Here is a 25,047-nt window from a genome sequence, read left to right on the forward strand (position 1 = left end):
AGCAATAATGGATAACTGTTCCGTAGAGGAAAGCGGTCAGGATATGATTTGGCTGTTGGCTTTGGCAAGTCTTAGGCATGAGTCATAAATAGTGGAAGTGAGGAGTGTGAAAGCCCCATCTAATTTCTTTGCAAATTTACTTTCAAAGACACTCAGTCCTAACTTTCGCCAACGCCCAGCTCTGAATGTTTTGACTTAAGATATAGGCCACGCCCATTGTGTATCACATGACTCTCGATGAACGTGTTATATTGTATTTTGGCATTTAAGCGTTCCATTACATAAGGGTCACCTTATACAAGTTACTCATTCAGAGGCTTGGGGAGTTTCAGGCTATTGATCTGATTATACGAAACGTCAGTAATGTTTCTATCACAGACATCCGTATTTTTATCTTATGTCTCTTCGTCGTATTTAATAACTGTTTCATTGCGTCAGAATGAAAAGAGAATGTATTAATAAATGTTTATTTGGTTTTTCAAAAATAAACATTTTTTTTGTATTATTAAGTTTTGCATTAACATCCACACAATAGATATGTTCAAAATGATCAGCTCGATAAGGCAGTTTATAGTAATGAACACAGCAGAAGTGGAAGTTGCTCAATCAATTTGTAGGTTCATAGCAGGTGCTTGAAAGGGTGGGGTTATCCTAAAAGGAACAAACACACAGAGAGATCCCCCGGCACACTGCTATAGTCAGCAACAGATCTGCTATTTCTACTGTAGATAAAAATGCAAAAGTCTTAGTTGCACACATTTGCAAATGTATGTTTAAAGCCACCCGCCACTCCATGACGCTTCTGCTAATAGGGTGGTCCTAACTCTAAACAATGAGAGTCCCATATATTTGGCCCATACATATGTGTTTTTAAATTGAGCTCTAACTTACCAAAGAGGCACCCCAGAAGCCTCCAAACAGCAATGCAATGTCAGCACTCCCCCTCAGCTACTGACACCAACATGCCTCTCAGACAAATACGAAGTGGAAGTTGCTCAATCAATTTATAGGCTCATAGCAGGTGCTTGAGAGGGTGGGGTTATCCTAAAAGGAAGAAATACAGAGAAAAATCCTCCAGCACACTGGTATAACCATCAAAGGAGCTGCTATTTCTACTTGTACATAGAAATGCAGAATTTTCAGTTGCACACATTTGCAAATGTATGGTAAGCCACCCGCCCCGTCAAGGCGCTTCTGCTAATAGGGTGGACTTAACTCTAAACAGTGAGAGTCCCTAGTTTTGGGCCATATATATTAGAGATGCTCACTGACCCCCGTGAACTAGTTTTAGTTTTGGATCTGGATTAGCTTCGTGTTTTGGTTTTGGCAAAACCGCCCTCGTGTGTTTTGGTTTTGGATTTTTAGAAAAAATCCTAAAATATGCTAAAATCACATATTTTTGCTATTTTTTTGTTCCTACATTATTATTAACCTCAATAACACTAATTTCAAGTCATTTGCAGTCAATTTTGACCACCTCACAGATCACAATATTATTTTCATACACTTTCGGACAAATACTGCAGCGACCTGGCTGGATGGTAAGCGACAGAGCAATGACACAAACACACGGCAGCTCCTAGCACATCTAGGACACATTGGCACACAGCAGTGGCAGAAAAGAAAAGTGGGGCAAGATAGAATATATATATGCTGGATCTTAAAAAGGAATCCAAAAATTGCGAGATCCGACGATGTAACTATGACGTTTTGTCTCGTTTTCGATTCCGAGGGCGCGCGAGAGTACAGAGCCAGCTCAGCACGGTACTCGGATCCCCTAAGTTCAGGTGTGTTCGGTTCTTGAGGAACCAAGTCTGAGCATCTCTAGTATATATGTGTTTCTAAATTGAGAGCTAACTTTCAAGGGTCATGTTGGTCTCATCCACTAGATGGCGCTGCTAACAGAGAGATAACCAGGGCAACTGGATATGTTCAAATTTAAACATGCACCACATATAATTTATACTTAATTTATAATTAACTCTTTTCTTTCCACTAGTGTTAGTAAGAACATCATTTTCATTTACATGCTACTAGATTTTTTATATCAATACTCTCATATTTCCCAGGGGTCAATTACTAGAAACTACTTTTTCTTAGGGAACACAAATATATTAGAGATAGTCTGTGTGTTAATAAATGTTTCTGTGTATCCTACAGAGGTCCGGGCATCGGGAGACCGTTGTGGGGCTTCTCTTCCTGATCTTCCCCTTCATACCAGCCAGTAATCTGTTCTTCAGGGTGGGCTTTGTGGTGGCCGAACGGGTTCTCTACATGCCCAGGTACACGCTCTTCACTCTGCTCCTGAACGGAATGTTACATGGCAAAAATATAAGTAAAAGTTTCCATGCATTGAAAAATTACACTGTAGTCTGAGACAACACGCTTGAAGTCCTATAAATGGGGGTTATAAAGGGGGGTTATAAGTCCTATAAAGGGGGGTTCTGGGATAATTTACCGGGAATGTTTAGCACTTGGCGTTTTACAATCAAGAAGTTTTCAATGGAATTTTATTGTCAAACATTTAGGGGGGTACTCCATAAAATTGCAGAACGGGGCGGTATTCTACAAAGCATACACCCGCTTATATCCTACCCGTAAATGTGGTGGTATTTTGTTAATAGAATTTGGAGTTTTAAGACAATTTACAACCCTGTCCTTTTCTGTGTAATTCCCGTTAGTCTAAGGCTTGTTGTGCATGTTAATATACTTGTAGCGAGGGATTCTCTGTGTATTGTAACGAGTTGTCTGATATTAGAGTATTATGAGACATTTTATACTGGATTGTCAGTACCTGTTGCATTTGGTCTGAAGCCGGTGATGTTCGGGAGACTTTATTTAGAGCTCGTCTCCTCGGGCAGAATGTAATTCAGTTCAGCGGTGTCATCATCATCATTTATTTATATGCCCCATTGGGGCTTACAGTCTAAATTCCCTAACACACACACACAGACAGACAGGCAGAGAGAGACTAGGGTCAATTTGTTAGCAGCCAATTAACCTACTGGTGTGTTTTTGGAGTGTGGGAGGAAACCGGAGCACCCGGAGGAAACCCACGCAAACACGGGGAGAACATACAAACTCCACACAGATAAGATCATAGTTGGGAATTGAACTCATGACCCCAGTGCTGTAAGGCAGAAGTGCTAACCACTGAGCCACCGTGCTGCCCCAGACTCAAAGTACATTTGTCCCATTAGTAAAATGCAATAAGTGCTGATAGCTCATTTCACTCCCCTCCCCCAACCATCAATGAGCCTCTATTGTATCGCTCACCACAGGTCAGTATTACGGAATGGAATGTGCCACCTTTTAGCAAACGCTGACAATCACTGCGCTATTTTATCATCCCGCCTTCCTTGCCAAGAACAGAGAGAAGCCATAAGAATTATTACCGCTTTTTAGTAAGGGGACAACACAGGCCGAATCATCACCTCAAAACCACGTGAAAACCTCATCAAATCAAGTAGCGCATCTGCCTTTCATGTGCTGTACACACATATTTGATGCAGTGATTGGGGTCTCCCAAATGCCGGATATTTAGAGCCCCACGTGTGCAGCATTTAACGCGTACTCTGAACGTGGGTTTCCTTCAAATTGGAAGTGATTTTGTTTCAGCTGCAATAAATTCTGATTTGTTGCAGCTTTCAAATTGTTTATGTTGATCAGCATAGTAATAAAATATGTCTCCTGCGTTCATAGGGGCCCCCCTCACAGAGCTACGGCTCCAGAGCCGGGGCCAAAGCAAACAGCCTCTGGGATGATAGATTGAAGGTTTTTTGGAAGCTGTTCAGCGGAGGATCTCCCTTCCCGCTGGGTGGAGGGGACGTATCTGCAGCCAATGGATAATATTAGTGGAGTTTTAGTTGGACAGGAAGTAATGATGTGTCTGCTCCTGGGAGGCGGCTGGACCCTATAATAGAGAAATAGCACAAAGTATACAGTAGTTTTCTAATAGCACAAAACCTCTCCGCACGTTCTGCAGAGCACAGGGGGGGAATGAGAGTTGAACAAAAACATATTTAGGGAGATACGTTTATTTCACGTGTATCTGTCGTCTGCATAGACTGGGGGCAGCCATATTGTGGAATGAGACATTATTCAAAGGAACTAGTGACATCACTGTGACATCATGTCGTCATGTCACTAGTTCCTAGTTGCAGTCTCTTCAGTATTGGTTACATCGTTAGTAAAGATGAACAAAAGTCAGAGTTCAACCTTTCATAAACACTGATTGTGTTGATCCAGAGCAGTGGCAAACGCAGGATTTGTAGAGGGGGGTTTATACACCACGCCGCCAGTGGGCGTGACCAGCATGCATGGGGGTGTGGCTATAATTTTAGACAGTGTTTGGCTGCTCTCCAACTCTTTCTATCCCCATATTATACACGGGCAATGCTGCGTGCTCTACGGAGCTCTCCCTTTTCAAGCAGAGTTGTGTGAAGCGGGAGCAGTGTCCAGCCACTTCAATTATACAGTGCCACAGGGTTTGAGGGGGGTTTCCAGGCACTAGCAAACCCCCTCCCCCCCCCCCCCCTCGGTTTGCCTATGCAGAGCAAGGCAAAAAAAACACACAAAACAAAACACCCAGTTTGAGATTTGCCAATTAGTCTCACAAGGGGATGTGTGGATTCCTTTTTGACCCAAAAAATGGATAAGTCGTCCCCCTAACCTTCTCTACCAATTATAGCTACAGATCCAATCCATTTATAAATTCTGCTGTGGTGCCATCACCACCTTGTGGTAAGGTATTCATCAGTGTAACCACTCTTACAGTAAAGAACCCTTTCCTATGCTGATAGAGAAACCATCTTTGTTCCATTTGATATTGGTGACTCCTCTGTCCTCTGTCTGGTCCTTGCTACATAAAGTTCATTAGACGAATCTTGGCATTGCCTTTTAGTATTTATATTTAATTATTCGGTCACCTTTAAGGGGCCTTTTCTCCAAAGTAAATAAATTTAGTTTTCTAAACTCTCTTTATAATTTAACCCCTGTATTCCCTTTAGTATGGAAGATGCCCAACTAATGGGTTGAGCTCACAAAGCGTGAAAGTACCCCTGAAGAATTGTCTATCTCACACAATACACTTTTGTGATTTTTTTTTTTGTTAAGTTTTGTCTGACAGGTATTTTAATTTTTGTATCCACAAATATGTTATTACCTATTATTTATGTTGTCGTTCCTTCTAGTATGGGATTCTGCATCCTGTGTGTCCACGGGCTGAAGGGTCTGTACCTCCGGGCTGGCCCTCGGGGGTCCTCCGCCGTCACCCTCTGCTTCCTGCTCCTCCTCCTCCTCTTCTCCTGGAAATCCGTCTCCCAGAGCGAGTGCTGGAGGTCGCGGGAATCGCTCTTCCGGTATTTATAGAGTACAGAACGCTGTTGTGTCTCTCGTCTACACTGTCCTACGTTGGTCTTCTCACAGTTGTGTCGCGTTTGTCGCAGATCGGGGGTCCAGACCTTGCCGCACAATGCTAAAGTGCACTATAACTACGCCAACTTTCTGAAGGACCAAAATCGGAAGGAGGAGGCGATAAACCATTACAAAACCGTGCTGAGGTATCGGAACATCTTCTTCCTGTCGCTGATAAATATGGTGTATGTCCTTTAATCCAGCAGAGTGTCTTCCCCCTCCCATCTAACACTGGACGGTGAATGCAGATGGGGCGCTGTGTACTTTTTGGAGCTGTACAGATGAAAGTTTGATAGTGGAGGACCATGTAATATATGGGGCTTAGTAGAATGCGTAGGACTGTTTTTAGGGACAACAGCGGACATAGTCTAATGTGTGGGGTCTAGCGATATGTTAGCAGTCATAACTATAGCTCACGGCTACGCAAGTTCCAGGCACCAGATCGCTATTGCGACTAAGAAATAGTCCCTGGACACCGGAACACTTTTTACTTGAGCCGAACACATTGGATACAGCCTTCTAACACATACCAAAATTCCCTGGAGTTTAAAAAGAATCCATCAGACAGAAACCAGGGACACACATATAAACTCTTGACTAGTTTTCCAGTATACTTCTATTTATACATGCAGGTGGAAGTTACTCCTTTGCAAAGCAGCTGCTTTCTGGCTGCCTAAAGTAATTGTATATATATTATATATTAACATATATATTATATAAATTGAAATAATATCCTATAAAGAATGAGACACAAGGTCGCTGTGTTTATAAGTGTTTTGTCATTCATAGATTGTACCCGCAGCACTCCAGCGCCCTCAACAACCTTGGCACCTTAACCACCAACGCCACAGCAGCCGAGGAATATTACCGTAAGGCCCTGGCAATCAGCCCACAGCACAGCCGGGCGCTCTTCAATCTCGGAAACTTGCTCAGGTGAGGAAGAGCACATGTCGTACAAAACACCATTTATGTTATGCAAAATGTTTTATATATTAACATTACCCGCATAAGACTTGCGATTCCGGATTTTAATATACCGTTATTGCTTCTGGTAAGTGCTCTTTAATTCATAGGCTGTCAGAAAATTAAAGCAATGATTATTCCTTTGCGGCAGAACTCGGGGCGAGAATGACGAGGCTGAGATCTTACTGAGAGAATCGTTGCTTCATGGCCCTTATTTTGCTGATGCGTATTCAAGTCTTGGGTCATTGTTGGCTGATCAGGTGAGATGGTGATAATACAAATACAAGTAATATCTCCATTTAGGTCACGTCATCCTCATCCTCTCCGGTTCCTTTAACCCACATTGGCTTTTCCCCCCCTGGTCTCTGTCATGTGACTCTTACACTGGCTCACCCCCCCCCCCCCCTTCCCGAGACCCACGTTTTACATTTTTGGCTCCCATAGGCCACTGTTCTGTGACATCCCTTACAGTCATCCTCTCAATCACCATTATTTACCATGGTCTCTGTCATTTTATAGAGTGAAGTACCAGGCTATTCCTAATAGACACCCCCTCTGCTTCTTAGAAACAATGTTGATATTTTCTGTACATTTGTGGGAGGGTGTACATGAGCCCCAAAAGAGCTACTGTCTCCCGGATTGTCACCGGAAAAAAAAGTCCCTCTCGCTGCAATGATGAGAGGCTACCTCAAACCCAAAGTGTCGCTCAGATTGGAGTCGAAATGCGACCAATCCAAGTGATTTGGCCACTTTGTGTGCTAGAAGGAGTGAGTTGAGAATAACATTACCAACAAGGGTTATGGCTCTCATTGGGCTGATAAAGAGCAGCCGTGCAACAATCACAAATTTTATCCATCACCGACTACATTCGGTCTTGTGTTAATGTGTGCCTGCCAAAAGCAGGATGATATCGTACTTGGTCATGGAACCCCAGAGATTCAGTGAAAGATTGAGGTTGGCCATGGAACTGCACTGGGTGTTAAGTGGTTAAAGGAGTTGTTGTCGGTTAGCTCCGAGGCACTCCTTACCGATTAGCATAGGGAAAAATGGCATACCATACCCCGATGTAGGACAATGTGTCAAGCAATGACTCTGCCATCTATTGTCTTATACCACACGTTGCATTGTCACATTACATTTTCAACTATTGTCTCTCCAGAAGCGACATGAAGAAGCTGAGGAGGTTTATCTGACAGGAATTAAGAATTGTCCTGAAAGCTCAGACCTGCAAAATAATTATGGGGTGTTCCTGGTGGATGTGGGTGAGTGTGAGTTTTATTGTTTCAATTAATCATTTCAAAGTTTGCAGAATTAACATGAATGAGCAATAGGAGGAACACTCATGATGGGCAGGGGCAGACCAAGACTTTTTTCAGGGGGGGGGGGGGGGCAAGTTAGCATAGTCACTCCCCTCCTTCACTCTAATTGGTTAGCCGCGGTTGGACCCGCCACCTCCTTCTCAATGTTTGGACCTTTCAGCCGAATTGAAAGGTATGGAGAGTGCTTTTAGGGGGCAGGGGGGGGGGGGCTATTTCCCCAATCGCCCACTCCCCCCATATCTGCCACCGACGATGGGGAGTACTCTATATAGGTGGAGCAATGTCTGTGAAGGGATTACATTTTACACCACCATACTCATAATTTAAAACGTCATTATTTAAGATTTAAATATGTCCTTTTTATTCCTTTAAATAATTTTTGTTATAAAAGTGACGTTTTATTGTAGCACTAACTAAACCATACCCACTGTGTTATAGGAAATATTAAGTACAATGTCAAATCTGAAATTTAGGGCAACATTTTCATATCATCTCTTTTATAGAATCTTTAGTTATGTCTTCTACATTCCTGTGTATATACATTACTTTGTTTGAGTGTGATGTATGCACAGAAAATTGTGCAAATATTTTACAGTGTCGCCATTTAGGTTTGAACATGTTCCAACCAGCTCCGACATAGTTTAGCCTGTTTGCTGTGCTCAAATTTAGCTCCATTTTGTAGTCTATCTAAATTTCAAGAGATTTATCAGAAATATTCAAACCTTAGAATCCAATTCGAGAACCACTCTGAAAGATTTTCTGGCATCTCTATTAATAATTTAGCTTTTATCTGCGTTTTGCAAGTTAGACAATGAAAGTGTGATTGGTCGCTTTTACGTAGTGTCCTTTTGGACCTTTTGAGTAGTGTTTATAAAAAAAAAAAAATAACCCTTCTTGCTGGTCCAAAGAGCTGACATTCTCTGACTTCCTCTTCCAGGAGTTCCCCAGAAAGCCGTGTCTCATTATCTTCTTGCCCTTCGGTTGCGCCCCGATCATCACGTGGCTATGCTGAATCTCGGACGCCTCTACCGTTCTCTCAACCAGAATGCGGAGGCTGAGATGTGGTACAGAAAGTAAGACTTTTAACAGATTTAACTGTACTGGGATATTTAATCAGGTGAATATAGGATGTGTAACAAGTCAGGACTTAAAGGGATTGTCTTCTTTTAGAGAACCTCCCTTAATTTAATCTGCTGTTTTGCTCAGGATATAGGGAGTTGCTTCTAGGAACCCTCCTTTTCCCTGCAGCCGAGAGATGCAGATTTGCGCAGTTTTTCTTTCCTCCGCAGCTCTGTTGCTGCTCACAACACGGTATAAGAAAGCACCGGCTATTGTCTTGTCTTTGTAATGTCAGATGTAGTATTGCATCAGAAGATATTCAGTCTTTATTAACTACCTACATGTCAGTAATATTGAGATTCATCATGCACTATAGCGACGGGGGTCCTACATCATTAAGGAAAATAAGGCAAAAAAAACAAGTTTTCTCCTGGACAAAACCATGTTACAATGCAAGGGGTGCAAATTAGTTTATTATTTTGCACATAAGTTAAATGTCTGTTTTTTAATGTAGCACACAAATACTTGATAGCTTTATTTTTACACTGAAAATTAAAGTTGATCTAGGACATACCCTCCACCAACTATAAATCTGTCTCCACATTTTAAATTTATCTCCCCCTCCAATGCAACATGGTTTTGCCAAGGTGCAAAGTTACTCATTTGTTTTTGCTTTACTTTCCTTAGTGAATCAGGCCCAACGTGCTTCGTTTTTTTAAACGTATTCATCCTTTATCCACTTACATCATGCTTGATCAAATCCCAGTCCCCGATTTTAAAAGCACACGTATCCTCAAAAGCACACGTATCTTCAAAAGCACACGTATCTTGAGATCCATGCCTTGATGAATTCGGGCGGACGCAAAGCCTAAATACGTGCGTATAATTCTAAACGTGGGTTGTGTTCAGAATACGTGGCTTGATGAGGGGGAGGGCTGGGATATTTTTGCCTGGGGGGGAAAGACTAGACTCAGCAGCCTATTTTCAATGGGAAAACATGCAGGTGACCCAGGACACGGTAGCCCACTATGGGACCGGCCCAGGGGGCAGTTGCCACCTTGCCCCTGGGCCTAATGTCTCTTCCTTTTCTTATTTTTTTTTTTTGCTAATTTACATATTTAATTTACTATGACCTATGGCTAGGTTTACATATTATTGTCTTCTAATTGACAATGAAATGGAATATTTTAGAGTAAAATAACCTTTTTTATTCTCTTCAACATAATGTGATATTTGGATAACACTTTTTTGTACGGTAAAATCAGCCATATAAATCTGCTCTGTGTTTCTTTCTGGCTGCCAGGAAGATTAGTTACAGCAGTGACCAATTATAATTATTATTATCGTTATTATGAAGCTGGCTGCACATGTCACCCGATCTGTGCCTAATTTGGCCAGTCTCCCTGTTTGAGGTCTCATTAGTGAAGTCAGCAAATTACTGTACAAACATAATGTTTGCAGTCCAGCACGTTTTCATCCATGAATAATTAACATGCAACTGAAATTTAATTGTTCCTTTTCATCTTCTGTGTTTAGTGAACATCAGCACACAGTGGGATTTCTGGCCAAGTTTGTCTAAACAGTAAACAGGTTAAAATAAACTTGACAAAATTCCTATTCTGCTTATCCTGTGTTTATATAGCGCCAACATATTCCTCAGCATGGTACAATGAGGGAGGTAAATTGGACATACTATGGAAGCCATACAGGAGCATGTGTTGAGACATCTAGGACCTGGGTCGTTAAGGAAAGTAAAGCAAAAGAAAGGAGTAACTTTGCACCTGGGCAATACCATGTTGCATTGGAGGGGGAGGTAAATTTAAAATATGAGGATAGATTTATAGTTGGGGTAAGGCATGTTCTAGATCAACTTTAAATTTCAGTGTTAAAATAAAGCTATCAAGTATTTGTGTGCTACATGAAAAAACAGCCAGTATTTAACTTATGTGCAAAATAATAAACTATTTTGCACCCCTTGTATTGTAACATGGTTTGTCCCGGAGCAAATTTACTCCTTTTTTTTTGCCTTATTTTCCTTAATGAATCAGAGTAAAAGAATTCTGGTCACTGGAGCTCACAATCTGTCACATGACGTTTTATTGTTTCTATGTCGCCATTAGGGCCCTGCAGATATCCAAGGATATCGATGTCATCACCCCTCTTGGAGCTCTGTATTACAACACGGAGAAATACGAGGAGGCCTTGCGTCTGTACCAAGAGGCCACGGCGCTGCACCCAGACAGCATTCAGATACGTCTGTCCCTGGTGAGCACAGAAGCAGCGCTTAAGGTTGCGTCTGTTTTTATTTAAAGGGATCTTTTACGAACCATAACATGTTTGGATCCTCAATGCGTCTTTCAGTACATGACCCAGCACGTTTCAAGGTACACGCCCACTTTACGGTCACTAGGAGGACAAAAATTTAAATCAGACTGCGCCTAGGTTTGCTGGTTGGTGGTTGTTAGTAACAGGTTGGTCAGAGAGCGCTGTTCTGGTGCAACGTGCGTCGCGTTAGGGTCAGACCCAAAATTCAAGTGCTTTTTGCTGGGAGAAAAGGTTTGTGCGCCCTCCTGCAAAGTAGAAACGCCCCCGTCTATGCGCCATCTCCGTCCTTTCATCTCATTTAAACAATCTAATTTTGCAAACCTACATTTATTTAACCAGTTGCATTTGTGCGCTTAACCCGTACACAGCAACGCTGCCAACCGTCCAACTCCTCCCATTATTTTTGCACTCTTCAGAGGAGACCAACTTAGCTGGTAAACCCACAGTCTTACCTGTGATACTAGGTGCATTTGCGTTTTAAGCGTGTGACATCACAAGTCAGCGTTTGCGCTGTGGGATTGCAGTTTTACACCGTTGTAGATGCCGGTTTTTAGTTCTGTGAGTTTTGCACCTTTTTTTTCATTGCTCGTTTATATGATCTCTCAATCCCCTTTCAGCGACACCTCCGTCTTCCTGTGCACGCCCATCTTTCTGCCGTTATGTCATTGCTACCTTCTAGGACTAGTTTCCTCTTCTGTCTCCTGCAGGCACAAGTCCAGGCTGTGATGGGTAGGACGGAAGAGGCCGAGGACCTGGCTCGTCAGATAGCAGAAGATGTCCCTGACTGCATCGAGTGTTTCCGCTTCCTCTCCGCCATCTACAGCAAGCAGGATGCCTATTCTAAGGTCTGTGATCTTCTACAAAACCCCTCTCTCTGTGTCACGTCTCTGGCTGCTCCGTCTGTGACACCACTCCAATAAGCGGAGAGCAATTGCATTCACAACTGTAATGGAAACTGGTGGTCAGTGAAGTGTGCTCCTACCAGTGGGTCAGTAGAGACCGGTAGACTCTGGGATTTGGGGCCGTGCGGCTGGTTGCTAAAGCACACCGACAGCGGTCAAAACAGTAATACATAAAACCCTCTCATACTTTGTGTACCACATGTCATTACTCTCTATATTCAGGTAGTCTCCTTTCCTTCCGGAAGCAAGTAGCCTCCCATTGTCATCTATGTGCTGGCCAGTGTTCATCCTTTGTCCTATGCCCCTACAGCCTCCTCTTGCCCTTTAGGCTCTGGGAGCCTCCTCCTGCCCTGTAGGCTCTGGGAGCCTCCTCTTGTCCTTTAGACTCTGGGAGCCTCCTCCTGCCCTGTAGGCTCTGGGAGCCTCCTCCTGCCCTGTAGGCTCTGGGAGCCTCCTCCTGCCCTTTAGGCTCTGGGAGCCTCCACTTGCCCTTTAGGCTCTGGGAGCCTCCTCTTCCCCTTTAGGCTCTGGGAGCCTCCTCTTGCCCTTTAGGCTTAGGGAGCCTCCTCTTGCCCTTTAGGCTCTGGGAGCCTCCTCTTGCCCTTTAGGCTCTGGGAGCCTCCTCTCGCCCTTTAGGCTCTGGGAGCCTCCTCTCGCCCCTTAGGCTCTGGGAGCCTCCTCTTGCCCTTTAGGCTCTGGGAGCCTCCTATTGTCCTTTAGGCTCTGGGAGCCTCCTCTCGCCCCTTAGGCTCTGGGAGCCTCCTATTGTCCTTTAGGCTCTGGGAGCCTCCTCTCGCCCTTTAGGCTCTGGGAGCCTCCTATTGTCCTTTAGGCTCTGGGAGCCTCCTCTTGCCATTTAGGCTCTGGGAGCCTCCTCTTGCCCTTTAGGCTCTGGGAGCCTCCTCTTGCCCTTTAGGCTCTGGGAGCCTCCTCCTGCCCTTTAGGCTCTGGGAGCCTCCTATTGTCCTCTATGGAAGAGACTCTCATTGCCCTTTTAGTGTCATCAGTCTATGCCCTTTTAGTGTCATCAGTCTATAGTCTCCATTTCCCTCTCTCCGCCATCTTTACCACGAATCTCTCTGCCACAGGCTCTAGAAATGATCGACATCGCTCTGCAGATGAACCCGAAAGATCCGAAAATAATATCCGAGCTTTATTTCACCAAAGGCAACCAACAGAGGGAGCTGAACCAGCTGGATGAAGCCTTCGAGGTATCCCCTAAACTATCAATAGCCAATAATTCAGTGAATTTATTTATTTACTGCATTCTGTGTTTATTAATACTGGTTTATTTTCTTGCTTTCACAAAGCAATCCGTGTTTTTCAGTCTTGATGAATAAATATACCACATTAACCTGAACAACTCCATATAATTTTTATTTTTTTTAAACAAGGAAGAGGGGAGGGGACGGGTGCAAGGAGAGAGGGATTTTGTTACCCAATCGTGCTCAGCAATATGTTTATTTAATTTTTAATGTTTGCTGGGTTTTTTTAAACTTTTTTTTACCCCCCCCCCCCCCATCAATATAATGAAAACAACCAATCAGATTCTAGCTGTCATTTTGTTGAATGTACTAAAGAAATGATTGGCTGCTATAGGCAACATCTCCACTTTTTCAAACCCGCAGCTTGATAAATGTACTCCTTAAACCCATGGGTAGATCTATCAACCCTTCTAAAGAGGAAAAGTGGAGGTGTTGCCCATAGCAACCAATCAGATTCTAGCTATTATATTCTAGAATATACTAGATAAATGATACTAGGATCTGATTGGTTACTATTGGCAACACCTCTACTTTTCTACTTTAGAAGTTTTGATGCAACTCCCCACCCCCAGTCATTATTAAAGTTTACCTGTCCCCTAACCACAGCAGAAGCAGCCATTTTGAACCAATACTTTGCCAACATAACTGAAGTGCGAGTCTCTCTGTGCCTCATGCCATATCAATGTCAGTGGTTACTGCTAAATTGATAGACTGCATTTCCCAGAATATCTGTTCACGCCATAAAATGGCCTCCTGAATGTGAATCAGTGACTTTGGGTGTCTGTGTGGACCCCTGAGGTGGACATTACATTTGACATCTTCTATATTGATTTTTTTCCAGAGTTACAGTCATGTGGCCGATCTGAGTCCGAAGCAAGCCCAGGCCTGGATGAATATGGGCGGCATCAAGCACATCCAGGTACTAAGGGAGCGCAGGGGGCGAACCGCGAAGGGTGGGCTGTTCAAGAAGAGAGAGGGCGGGCAGGAAAAGAGAGAAATCACGATGCAGACAGTAAATCAGGGCTTAGTTAATAAGATAATGCAAGTTCAAATCTGTGCCGCAGTCCATAGCAACCAATCAGATATTGGCTTACAATACAGTACATTTGTACAAGCTCATACCTGATTGGTTGCCAGGGGCTACAGCAGACCATACCTTTTTGCATACATCCCAACAGTCCCACTTTTCAACACCAAAAACGCAGGGATTGAGGATGATTCGGGATGTGGTCTCAGTTAACTGGATCTGTTTTAGGGAAATCCCAGCCATTTTTATTTAATTTGGGTGGAGATCTCCTTTCATTAAGCCCTAAGTATCGTTTTTCATTATATGCTGACTCTCAAATATTTTATTTTGAAGTTGGGGCAGAATATTCACCAGACAGACTCACCCAACAATAAGACAGATGTTGGCGCTTGGTTATAAGGACCCATGGGGGATGTCTCTCTTCCAAGGAGTCCGTTCCCCCCCTTTTAATGGTGTATAGCGGAGTTTGGAATCTTGGGTTGAGTTATGGCTGCAAGTGCAATAGATTTTCTCATTGGTTCCTGTCTAGGGGGATTACATTGCTGCCCGCACCTACTACAAGATGGCCGCCACGCTGGATCCTGACAGCAAGTTGCTGAAAGAAAATCTGGCGAAACTTCAGCGCTTAGAAAATAAGTTACAAGGAACGAAGGAAAGAAATACAGGTTTACAAATGGATCAGCAGGAATCCGGTGGGATCCCGGAGAGATTCAACAGACAAGAAGACAAATCCTCTGAAAGACTTACCAGAGATAGAGAATCATACGCAGATAGATCACAGACAAAGAAAGAGAGAACGGGGGGGCAACGATGAGGGAGAAAGCTGGAGGGACTGCTGGAGGCTGGGGAGAATCCCGCAGGAGACGGTCGGGATCTGGGCGAGACCTCAAGCAACAGATCACAGCAGCAACCCAGTGATCTGTAAGGTTATTGGATCTCTGCACCTAGCTATGGTACCAGTTACATGATATCACGTCCTCAATTATGTCACACTCGTTCCTGACACTAGGCTCAATCATCATCATCACCATTTATTTATATAGCGCCACTAATTCCGCAGCGCTGTACAGAGAACTCACTCACATCAGTCCCTGCCCCATTGGAGCTTACAGTCTAAATTCCCTAACACACACACACACACACACAGACTAGGGTCAATTTGTTAGCAGCCAATTAACCTACCAGTATGTTTTTGGAGTGTGGGAGTAAACCGGAGCACCCAGAGGAAACCCACGCAAACACAGGGCGAACATACAAACTCCTCACAGATAAGGCCATGGTCGGGAATTGAACTCATGACCCCAGTGCTGTAAGGCAGAAGTGCTAACCACTTAGCCAACGTGCTGCCCAAGCGATTTTAGATTACGTACCCACTGGCGGAAAGATGGTATTTATAATACACTTTTAACGCAAGTTAAGCGCATTTAAACAGATGTGAAAATAATACTCATTCTACTAAATGAGACTAAATTGAAACACCTCTTGCTCCATTTCAGTGATGTTCAACGCGTACACGCATCGCAATTAGAGCGCCGTGTAAACCGCAGTGAGATGCCGTTTAAAAGTTTCTCCACATTTGTTTAAATTGAACAAGATAGCAATTTCCTTTTTTTTTTTTTTTTTTTAAAGCACGGCTTCAACGAACTTGTACACCTATCTAAATTCATATCAAACTAGTACAGAGACACAAGGCGGGTTTTATTATAGACCAGTACGTACGTAGCCTTAAAGGGAGGTTTATGAGATAAATAAGATTCGCAGAAAGGTTTGGGGAGGAGAAATATTGGACAAAAATTGGGTCAGCGATAGCAACATCTGCAACAAGACTTGGTAACACCTTATAGATGTTAGGTAAATGAATGCAACATGAATATTATTACACTAAATACATTCTAAAGGCAGATAAAATAATATGGGAATAGTGGACCTTTAAATGGGAGAAAAAAAATTGCTGTGTTGCTCCTCCTAGAATCAGCTTTGATGTGTAAAGATGTGTGAACATAAAACCTTAAATATAGACACATGCCTGTACATACATGTAAATATGCAGAACAGAAAGCCTGACATGTAAAAGACCCGGGTATAAGTAACAATAATATTTTATAGTACAATCGCTTTATAACAGAACTGAGAAGAAAGTGTTCTTACCTGCAGGGTGTTATACACCAGCTGCTTTTGACCAATCATATCCCTACCTTGCACTAGACTGACGTACGCTCGTTGCTAATTTGTTACTATGGCTTTAGCGCACATCCGCACTTTTCAGCATCGGTAGTAAGTGCTCCTCATAGTAGCGATCTCAAAAATGTTACACACAACAAAAGTACCCCCGTCTGCACAAATGCTAATTTATCCAGACTCACAACTGTTGTGTGCAATCACTGTATGACACAACTTCAAGATATGGATATTTCGTCTAGTATATGCCACAGGATCACCTGCACAATACATGCTATATGAAGATGCAGTTAGAGAAACCTGGTGGATGTGAAACGCGTAGTGTCTGTAGATGCCAACAGAGACGTATGTAAAAATATATGTAGTGAGTGTGTGTCATGTGTGAAATATGTTAAATGTGTTTAATAATAAAAAAAATATAAAAGCAGTGGGACGTTTTGCATGGGGATAAAAGTCTAGTGAATATAGGGGTGTAAATGAAGAAACGCGTTTCACATTTTATACCTTAATGTTTTATTGGTTAAACAAATGCCCAAATTATTTTCAAAGCACAGCATCAACCCTTCAAATGTAATAATCTAAATAAATTATTTAATGTAATATATATATATATTGTACCACGATATATAAAGTTTTCTACATTACGCTCTATTTTTTACAGTGACATATCTATATATTTAAAAAGATATATATATATAAAACATGCAAAGTAAAATATTTTTCCCTGAACAAGACATTATACAATAACAATTAGTAAGATTACAACTTGTGTAAACAATTGTAGCACAAATATAGCTGAATGCTAGTAATGCAGAAGACACAACGGCTCAGCTGAATATAGAAAAAAATATTATCACGCTTGTGTTATTTATTTATTGTGAGGTTTCATGTCAAGACTGTGACATACTTAGAAATTCTCAGTGTTTAGTATAGAATTATTCAGACCTGGAACATGATTTGTTTTCTGTCCTGAAGGAAATGTCTTTGAGGGAATCCGCTGTAAAAAAAACGTTGTTCTTTTGTCATGACTGTAAATATATGGCAGTGTCTTATGTGCAATGTTATACCAAATAAAGTTATATGTTTTATTCTTTGTAGATGTTTTATTGGAGTGAACCTCTCAGGGTATTACTTTGCTATGAATTAAAGGCTATTGATGAATCTGAATATTTTACAGACAACTGGAATTTTCCATAGGTGGGCGATGGGCAACTTAAAGCAGTTATTCCACGTAGAAGATTTATTTTTCTTCTTTGAATAGCAAGTTAATTACCTTTAAGCATGTATCTGATAGTCATTGTTCTTAGCTGTCCTCCTATAAATTATTATCTCCTTTTCAAAAGCTCTCTGAGTGTAAAACAAAAATATATACAACACACAACCTCCTATTGGCGCACAGTATGACCCAAGAATCAAGTGAAGCAAATATATGCAATAACCAAAAATGAATAATTATGCTAGATAACCAAACAGTGTTCTAGGCAGCTCTCAATCTACAAGGGAATAGTGATCTACAAGGGAATAGTGCTCTCCCTATACAACAAACAATGGAAAGAAGAAAAGAGTACAGTGCTGAGAGTTGTCTGGTACCCTACTTGGAATTAAAATTAAACTACCAACGAAGATTGAACAAGTGCAAAAACAATAATTAATAATATATTAATTTATTAAATAACCATATAAATGTGTATAATATATATATATATATATATATATATATATATATATACACACATATGCACATATACACACATATATAAAACATTCAATAATGCTCATAAATATAATATGCATCATATCATGTGATGGAAGAGAGGGGAGAAGGAGGATGTCACAGGGCAGACAGGCTGTACAGGGCCCTTTTTATCTTGGTAAAGGGTACAAATCTAGTTTATCTTTACCAAACAATAACTTTTGAAGGCGTCTCTCAGGCATGAACGGAACATATTTTTTTTAAAGATGGACTTTACAAAGTGTAACTATTTTTAAAATATGTAATGTTTTCCATATATACTGTGTCTCCCATTATAACCCTGCTCTCAGATCTCTGACACATAACACAGTAAAGGAAATATAGCAATAATAGTGCTATATATCTGATATGACATATTGCAGTCCTTCGAATGATGGGCATGCTGGGACCTGTGTTCCCTCTAAGCTGAGCAATCTGGAAAGGAAAGAGTTAAAAGGTCACTAACGAGGGCTCCACCCGAAAGGTTTGCATTCACAATCTGCAGGATGTTTCCTAGTAAGATACAGGTTTATCTCTATAATTTCCAGATTGCTCAGTTTAGAGGGAACACTGGCTGGGACTTGTAGTTCCATAGCAGCTACAGAACCACATGCTGCACAGTGGTGTATCTAGGGGCTATGTCATACCGCCACTTCTAAATTTACACTTCCACCAACAAATTATATATATATATATATATATATATATATATATATATATATATATATATATATATATATAGAGCAAATGACTGCAATTTGTTATATTAAAAACATCACCATTCCCTGTGATCACTGCGTGGACTGACCACATTCTGAGACTTGTTCACCTGGATCCAGTCCTCGCCCCTCACACCTCCACCTGGCTGCAATCACCAGTACCTGCAGCAGCTGAGTATCTGGACTCCTCTAATTCAGTCCTGGATGGTTCCTTGTTTCAGGCAGAATGTGTCTCTGTAACTTGGTATTTCCTACCCTGCTCCTGTCATGGGGTGAGATAATATTTCTGCGTTAAACATCCGTCTCTTGTAACATGGGATTAAACGTTGGTTATATTATGTTTGCGATACACCCTGTGCAGGTTCCTAATTCCACCCTCATTGCCCCTTCTACACTTAGATACTAAGGTTTTCTTTTAACAGTTTTGTCTTAATATCTAAGAATGTTTCAATGTTCAGCGATGTTGTGTCTTCTAATAAGAACTCAGAAATCCTTTCACTGGTAATATTGTTACTGTGTGTTTTATGTCTATAGTGATATGTGTCACTATATCTAATATAATCTAATATGCAGCCATCGCTGGGGTGACGATGGATGATGTCTCCAGCAGATGGACCATATCGCACAATACCAGAGGTGAGATGATTTTGTGTGACTTATTATGTATTTACACGTTTACCTCTAATGATAGCCAGGCTGCAGCATGGCATTACTCCTGATTATGGTGAATTGGGTCATTTAAAGGAAAATCACCATGATGTTTTATTTTTTTACTTTCAAATATATGTACTTTTAGCAGATCTTAGTAGGCCTTGTGTCCAGGTGTAACTTACATGCTATAATTCTCTGTAAAAGAACAATACACGGCTCATCTCATAACATTTCATGATTTGCACTAACTGATGGCAACCAATCGGACAGTTGCTTTCATAGTTTACCTTGTTCTTGGCAGATAAAAGCTAATTGCTGATTGGTTACTGTGTTTCAGTTGAAAATTTTGTAGCTAAACGGAATGTTTGTAAACCAGTCCGAGGTATCAACACCCTTAAAGAGGAGGAGCTTCAGAACACACCACTAAATGTCATCAAACTCATCTAAGATTGTGTAATGATTAAGAGAACAGTATTTAATTATAGTGATTGTTGTACAACACTTTTATTAATTCCTATATCATTTTATTTCTAACAATGGGACTGTGTTTTTAATTAAGTAAAGGATACGGTTACTTTTCAAATTCTGCTTTTTGATGCCCCTGAGGAATAATTATAGAGCGCATGAAAGAAATTCCACCCCACGCTGTTAGCTGAGCAACATTTGATGTCTAGTGGTTTTATTATTACATTATTTGATGAGTTACATCCCGCAGCTACATTTTTGTGTCATTTCTTTAATTGACCTTATTGTATATGTGCATCCACGGGGCGGGTGTACATGAGTATTCTGCAGAGAGTGACCACCCCATGTACCAGGGGCGGATCTAGGCAACTGCTCTACCCGGGGCAATTTTAGGGGGGGGGGCGATTTAGGCCCCGTCCCCTTTCTAATTTCTAAGGCTGCTGACGGCTGCACAGTATGTGCAGGTCCGTTCAGCATTGGCAGTGTGTTTAAAACACAATCAGAGCAGCCGGGCAGCACACTGTCACTGCTGAACGGACCTGCACAGTGTGCAGCCGCCGGCAGCAAGCCCCTGCTAGGGGGGGCGATCGCCACTGCCATGTACTGGCAGGAGCATGCTCCGTGTGCCCTGAGGAACGTCCTGTGACATCATCACGTTGCCAGCTTTCAGTACGTTGGCTCATGATATTTGGATCAGGAGCTTCAGGGCATAAAGAGTTAATCCCCTTTTTCCCCAAACATAGGGCCTGAATCATGTTCGGATGTATCGTATTTCCCCATGCATAAGATGCACCTTTTTCCCAAAAATTTGGGGTCTAAAGACTGGGTGTGTCTTATAGAGTGGGGGGAGGCAGCGTTACAGTGGTAGCGAGGGGATCCAGGCAGGGGGGCAGCGTTACAGTGGTAGCGGGAGGATCCAGAGTGAGGGGGGCAGCGGGGGGATCCAGGGGGAGGGGGGCAGCGCTACAGTGGCAGCGGGGGGATCCAGGGGGAGGGGGGCAGCGCTACAGTGGCAGCGGGGGGATCCAGGGGGAGGGGGGCAGCGGGGGGGATCCAGGGGGAGGGGGGCAGCGGTACAGTGGCAGCGGGGGGGGGGGGGGCGATGGCAGGGGCTTGCTGCCGGCGGCTGCACACTATGTGCAGGTCCGTTTGGCAGGGACAGTGTGCTGGCCGGCTGCTCTGAATCAGGGGAACAAGTGCCACCGCGCGCACACTAAAACGGGGTGCGGTTGTGCCATACAGGGGTAGGCTGGGTTGGAGGGCAGGCTGGTCCTGTACTGGGCTACCTTGGGCTGTATCACTGGGCCAATTGCATTATTTTCCTGGTGCTTCCAAAACTCTAGAACACCAACCCCCAGCCCTCCCCTAAAAGTCCCTTGAATTGCAGCATGCATCAATGACAGTTGTGTGTGGTCACTCTGGTTTGCCGAATAAACCTTCCAAAATTCCTGACTGTCAGGACGTTCCCCTCAAATAGTGACTGTCCCACCCACACTGGTACTGTTGGAAGATCAAATTTATGTCCAAGCAGGGGCGCACGCAGGGGGGATTTCTGTGACTCCAGAAACCCCTCCCTTCCGCTTACGAAGTGCCCCACCTAGCGGCACTGTACTATATAGCAGCCGCAGCGGTTCTGTATTGTAGACAGCACCGCCGCGGACGCTTCTTTGACATCGCCGCGGCTGCTGTATAGTACAGTGCTGCCGAAAAGGAGCTGCTGCACCTCTGCCATGTACAACTAAATAAAAAGTTATAAAAATAATTAAATATCCTAGCTCTCAGGAGGTCCGTGGTGAAGCATTTTAGATGTTGGTTATTAACATTTTTAAGGTGTCCCGGATGGTACAGTACATGGACTGCAGACAGGTGTTAATATTGCATGTACAGTGGGCTTTCTTAAAACCTGGACAACGCACTTTAATGCCCATGATTAAAGAAGAAAAACAATGTTAGAAAATAGAACCGTACACACACTTTATCAAAAGCGCTTGCATCACTCAAATTTTAACATTACTTGGTATATTTACTAAACTGCGGGTTTGAAAAAGTGTAGATGTTGCCTATAGCAACCAATCAGATTCTAGTTATCATTTATTTAGTACATTCTACACAATAACAGCTAGAATCTGATTGGTTGCTATAGGCAACATCTCCACTTTTTCAAACCCGCAGTTTAGTAAATAAAACCCTACCTGCGGATTTCACAAGCATTAACACTCTGCACAATATAATGGAGAGCGCTCAGTGGACTATAATGCAGTAACATCTGAGAACGCTTTCAATGCTCTGCTCACAGTAGACGGTTTTGTCTGCTCTTTAAGCAGCCGTTGATTTTCAGTGTAAGAAGGTACAAGAGCCAGTACTGGTAATTTTGGCCTCTACTTGATGTTTTGTCTTCTGCTCAGAGATGAAATGTGGCGTTCGACACCTGAGGAAGGAGCCTACAGATTTAGTAGAAATGTACTCGCGCATCATTGGGGGAGTGAAGTCTGCAGCTGGGGACCAGCCCTGGACCGTAAGTTAAAAATATGTGGACGATATTCCTGTGCGAAGTTCTTACTTAATTTGGGAAACGTATTCAGATTTAAAAATTTTGGAAGAGGTGTATAGGCGTGAGTGAGTTTCTCTAGGACCCCCATGGAAGTGGAGGAGGGTTCCTCCTTACACTAACAGATTTAAATAGTGATGTTTACTTGTTTTGTTTTTTTTAATAAAAAAAAAAATATTAAAATGATATTTTAATTTTAAAAAAATAAGGACTGGAACTGCACACACTACTGTGTTCTGAGTTTCACAGTTCGCAGAAAAAGCCAAAATATTTTGAAATTTAATTTGAATTTGTGTGGACTTACTCGTTCGAGCCTCTTCTACTTTTTCTACTTTCTTATGCTTGTTTTTCGTGTTTGGTATTTTTTCTAGAGATGAGCGGGTCCGGTTCTCCGAGAACCGAACCCACCCGAACTTTGGGTATCCGAGTACCGAGCTGAGCAGCTCGGTACTCTCCCGCCCATTCCGAATCCAAATCGAGGCCGAACGTCATTGTGACGTCGTCGGATTTCGGTGCTCGGTTCTCGCGATACTTCAACTTTATAAATACACGCCTCCACAGTAATCCATCGCCATTTGACAGAGGGAGAGAGCAGGGTGTAGTCATAGGCTAATTAGAGCAGGGACAGAGAATACAATATTGTTCTTGCAATTGCTCTAACCAAAATCGCTAGTGCAGAGAGGAGGATAGAGGTTTATTATTTTTTCTTCATATTTGGCACTCCCCAGCGCTTTTGGGGTGTCCCCCATAATTGTGCATAAATATTTCTGGCTGTCAAAAGTCATATCTGTCAGCAGTATCTACTAAATAATTTGTAGCACTCCTCAGTGCTTTTGGGGTGTCCTCCCTAATTGTGCATTAATATTTCTGGCTGTCAAAAGTCATATCTGTCAGCAGTATCTACTAAATAATTTGTAGCACTCCTCAGTGCTTTTGGGGTGTCCTCCCTAATTGTGCATTAATATTTCTGGCTGTCAAGTCATATCTGTCAGCAGTATCTACTAAATAATTTGTAGCACTCCTCAGTGCTTTTGGGGTGTCCTCCCTAATTGTGCATTAATATTTCTGGCTGTCAAGTCATATCTGTCAGCAGTATCTACTAAATAATTTGTAGCACTCCTCAGTGCTTTTGGGGTGTCCTCCCTAATTGTGCATTAATATTTCTGGCTGTCAAAAGTCATTTCTGTCAGCAGTATCTACTAAATAATTTTTAGCACTCCCCAGTGGTTTGCGCTCAGAATGGATTCAAAGCAGTCCACATATGATCGGAATGAGCAACCAGGTTCTGTCACCAGTCCTGATGTCAGTGTTCCCAGTACGTCATCTGGCCAAGGCGATGTCAAACAACAGAGTGTTTTCAAATTAGTGCAAAAAACAAAAACCAAAAAAAAATTTACTGTATTGAAGCGAAAAAGAAGTGTAACTGAGCAAAAGTTAAGTGACGATAAAAAAAAAATTGCAAGCATGCCATTCTACAGACGCAGTGGCAAAGAGAGAATGAGGCCTTCACCTTTGGCTATTAGTGTCAGATCCCAAAAAGTTACCCAGCCTACAATTGGTGCACAACTACTGTTACGCGTCAAAGCCTAACTGCAAGATAACAGTGAGGCATTACAGGAGAATATTTGCTCTGATTCACAAATGACAACAATCCCTGTGGAGAGTCCATCCAACAGTGGGATGTCTAATCGTGAGCATTCTGCTGATGTGTGCCTTAATAGCCCAAGTGTAGCCGGTGATACCCAAATTGAGGATGCCACTTTGGAATTAGAAGAGGATGAGGTGGAGATTTGTGTAGGCGACGAGGGCGCTAATGATGATGTTGATGATTATGATGCAGACAGATACCAAATTGCCTTTCTCAATTTCTATTTATATTCTAGATTATATAACGGCTGAATAGTTTTCTATTTTACTCCTAGTGGAGAGAGGATCTGATGCAGACAGATACCAAACTGCCTTTGTCCATTTCAATTTATATTGTACAGTATATAACGGCTGGATTTTTTGGTATTTTATACAAGTGGAGGGGGGCCTAGAGAGACAGAAAGCAAACTGTCTTTTTCCATTTCTTTACATATTTAACTATAAGTGTAGGGTGTAATATAGATTCAAAGACGATGGCTGCATTGCCAATATGCATAGATGGAGAGGAAGACAATCTGTTTTGTGTGTAGAATAAACGAAGGCCTACCAACGAAGAATTAAACAGTTTTTTTGGATGATTTATTACCTCAACAATTAGATTACTTATCTCTAAAACAGTTGGAGCACTAAATTGGGTTATTTTAGGCACAAAAATATGTATTTTCCAACAAAATAGCAAAACAAAACCAACCAAAACCAAAACCAAAACACGCAATGGCGGTTTTGCAAAACCAAAACCAAAACACAACGGTAATCCAGATCCAAAACCGAATCCAAAACCAAAACACGGGGGTCAGTGACCATCTCTAATTTTTTCTAAGAACTATTAATC

The 25,047-nt window shown here is 42.3% G+C and overlaps 2 protein-coding genes across 5 annotated transcripts in view; both read left to right on the top strand.

Annotated features, from left to right (window-relative positions):
- Positions 1-17,546, top strand: part of TMTC1 (transmembrane O-mannosyltransferase targeting cadherins 1) — a 34,589-nt gene extending 17,043 nt beyond the window's left edge. For all 4 annotated transcript variants that reach the window (XM_075210540.1, XM_075210543.1, XM_075210541.1 and 1 more), the window contains exons 9-20: positions 2,161-2,282; positions 5,193-5,360; positions 5,448-5,561; positions 6,205-6,348; positions 6,530-6,638; positions 7,538-7,640; positions 8,635-8,770; positions 10,877-11,021; positions 11,789-11,926; positions 13,072-13,194; positions 14,090-14,167; positions 14,805-17,546. In XM_075210540.1, the coding sequence (XP_075066641.1) occupies positions 2,161-2,282; positions 5,193-5,360; positions 5,448-5,561; positions 6,205-6,348; positions 6,530-6,638; positions 7,538-7,640; positions 8,635-8,770; positions 10,877-11,021; positions 11,789-11,926; positions 13,072-13,194; positions 14,090-14,167; positions 14,805-15,089 (1,665 nt within the window). In that variant the 3' untranslated portion in view covers positions 15,090-17,546. The remainder of the gene's footprint in view (positions 1-2,160; positions 2,283-5,192; positions 5,361-5,447; positions 5,562-6,204; positions 6,349-6,529; positions 6,639-7,537; positions 7,641-8,634; positions 8,771-10,876; positions 11,022-11,788; positions 11,927-13,071; positions 13,195-14,089; positions 14,168-14,804) is intronic.
- A 1,936-nt stretch (positions 17,547-19,482) lies between these two features.
- The window catches only part of OVCH1 (ovochymase 1), a 46,654-nt gene continuing 41,089 nt past the window's right edge, over positions 19,483-25,047 (top strand). The window contains exons 1-2 of the mRNA XM_075206058.1: positions 19,483-19,540; positions 22,426-22,535. Of these exons, the coding sequence (XP_075062159.1) occupies positions 19,495-19,540; positions 22,426-22,535 (156 nt within the window). The 5' untranslated portion in view covers positions 19,483-19,494. The remainder of the gene's footprint in view (positions 19,541-22,425; positions 22,536-25,047) is intronic.

This window comes from Mixophyes fleayi, chromosome 4, assembly GCF_038048845.1.
Source record: "Mixophyes fleayi isolate aMixFle1 chromosome 4, aMixFle1.hap1, whole genome shotgun sequence".
Taxonomy (NCBI): domain Eukaryota; kingdom Metazoa; phylum Chordata; class Amphibia; order Anura; family Limnodynastidae; genus Mixophyes; species Mixophyes fleayi.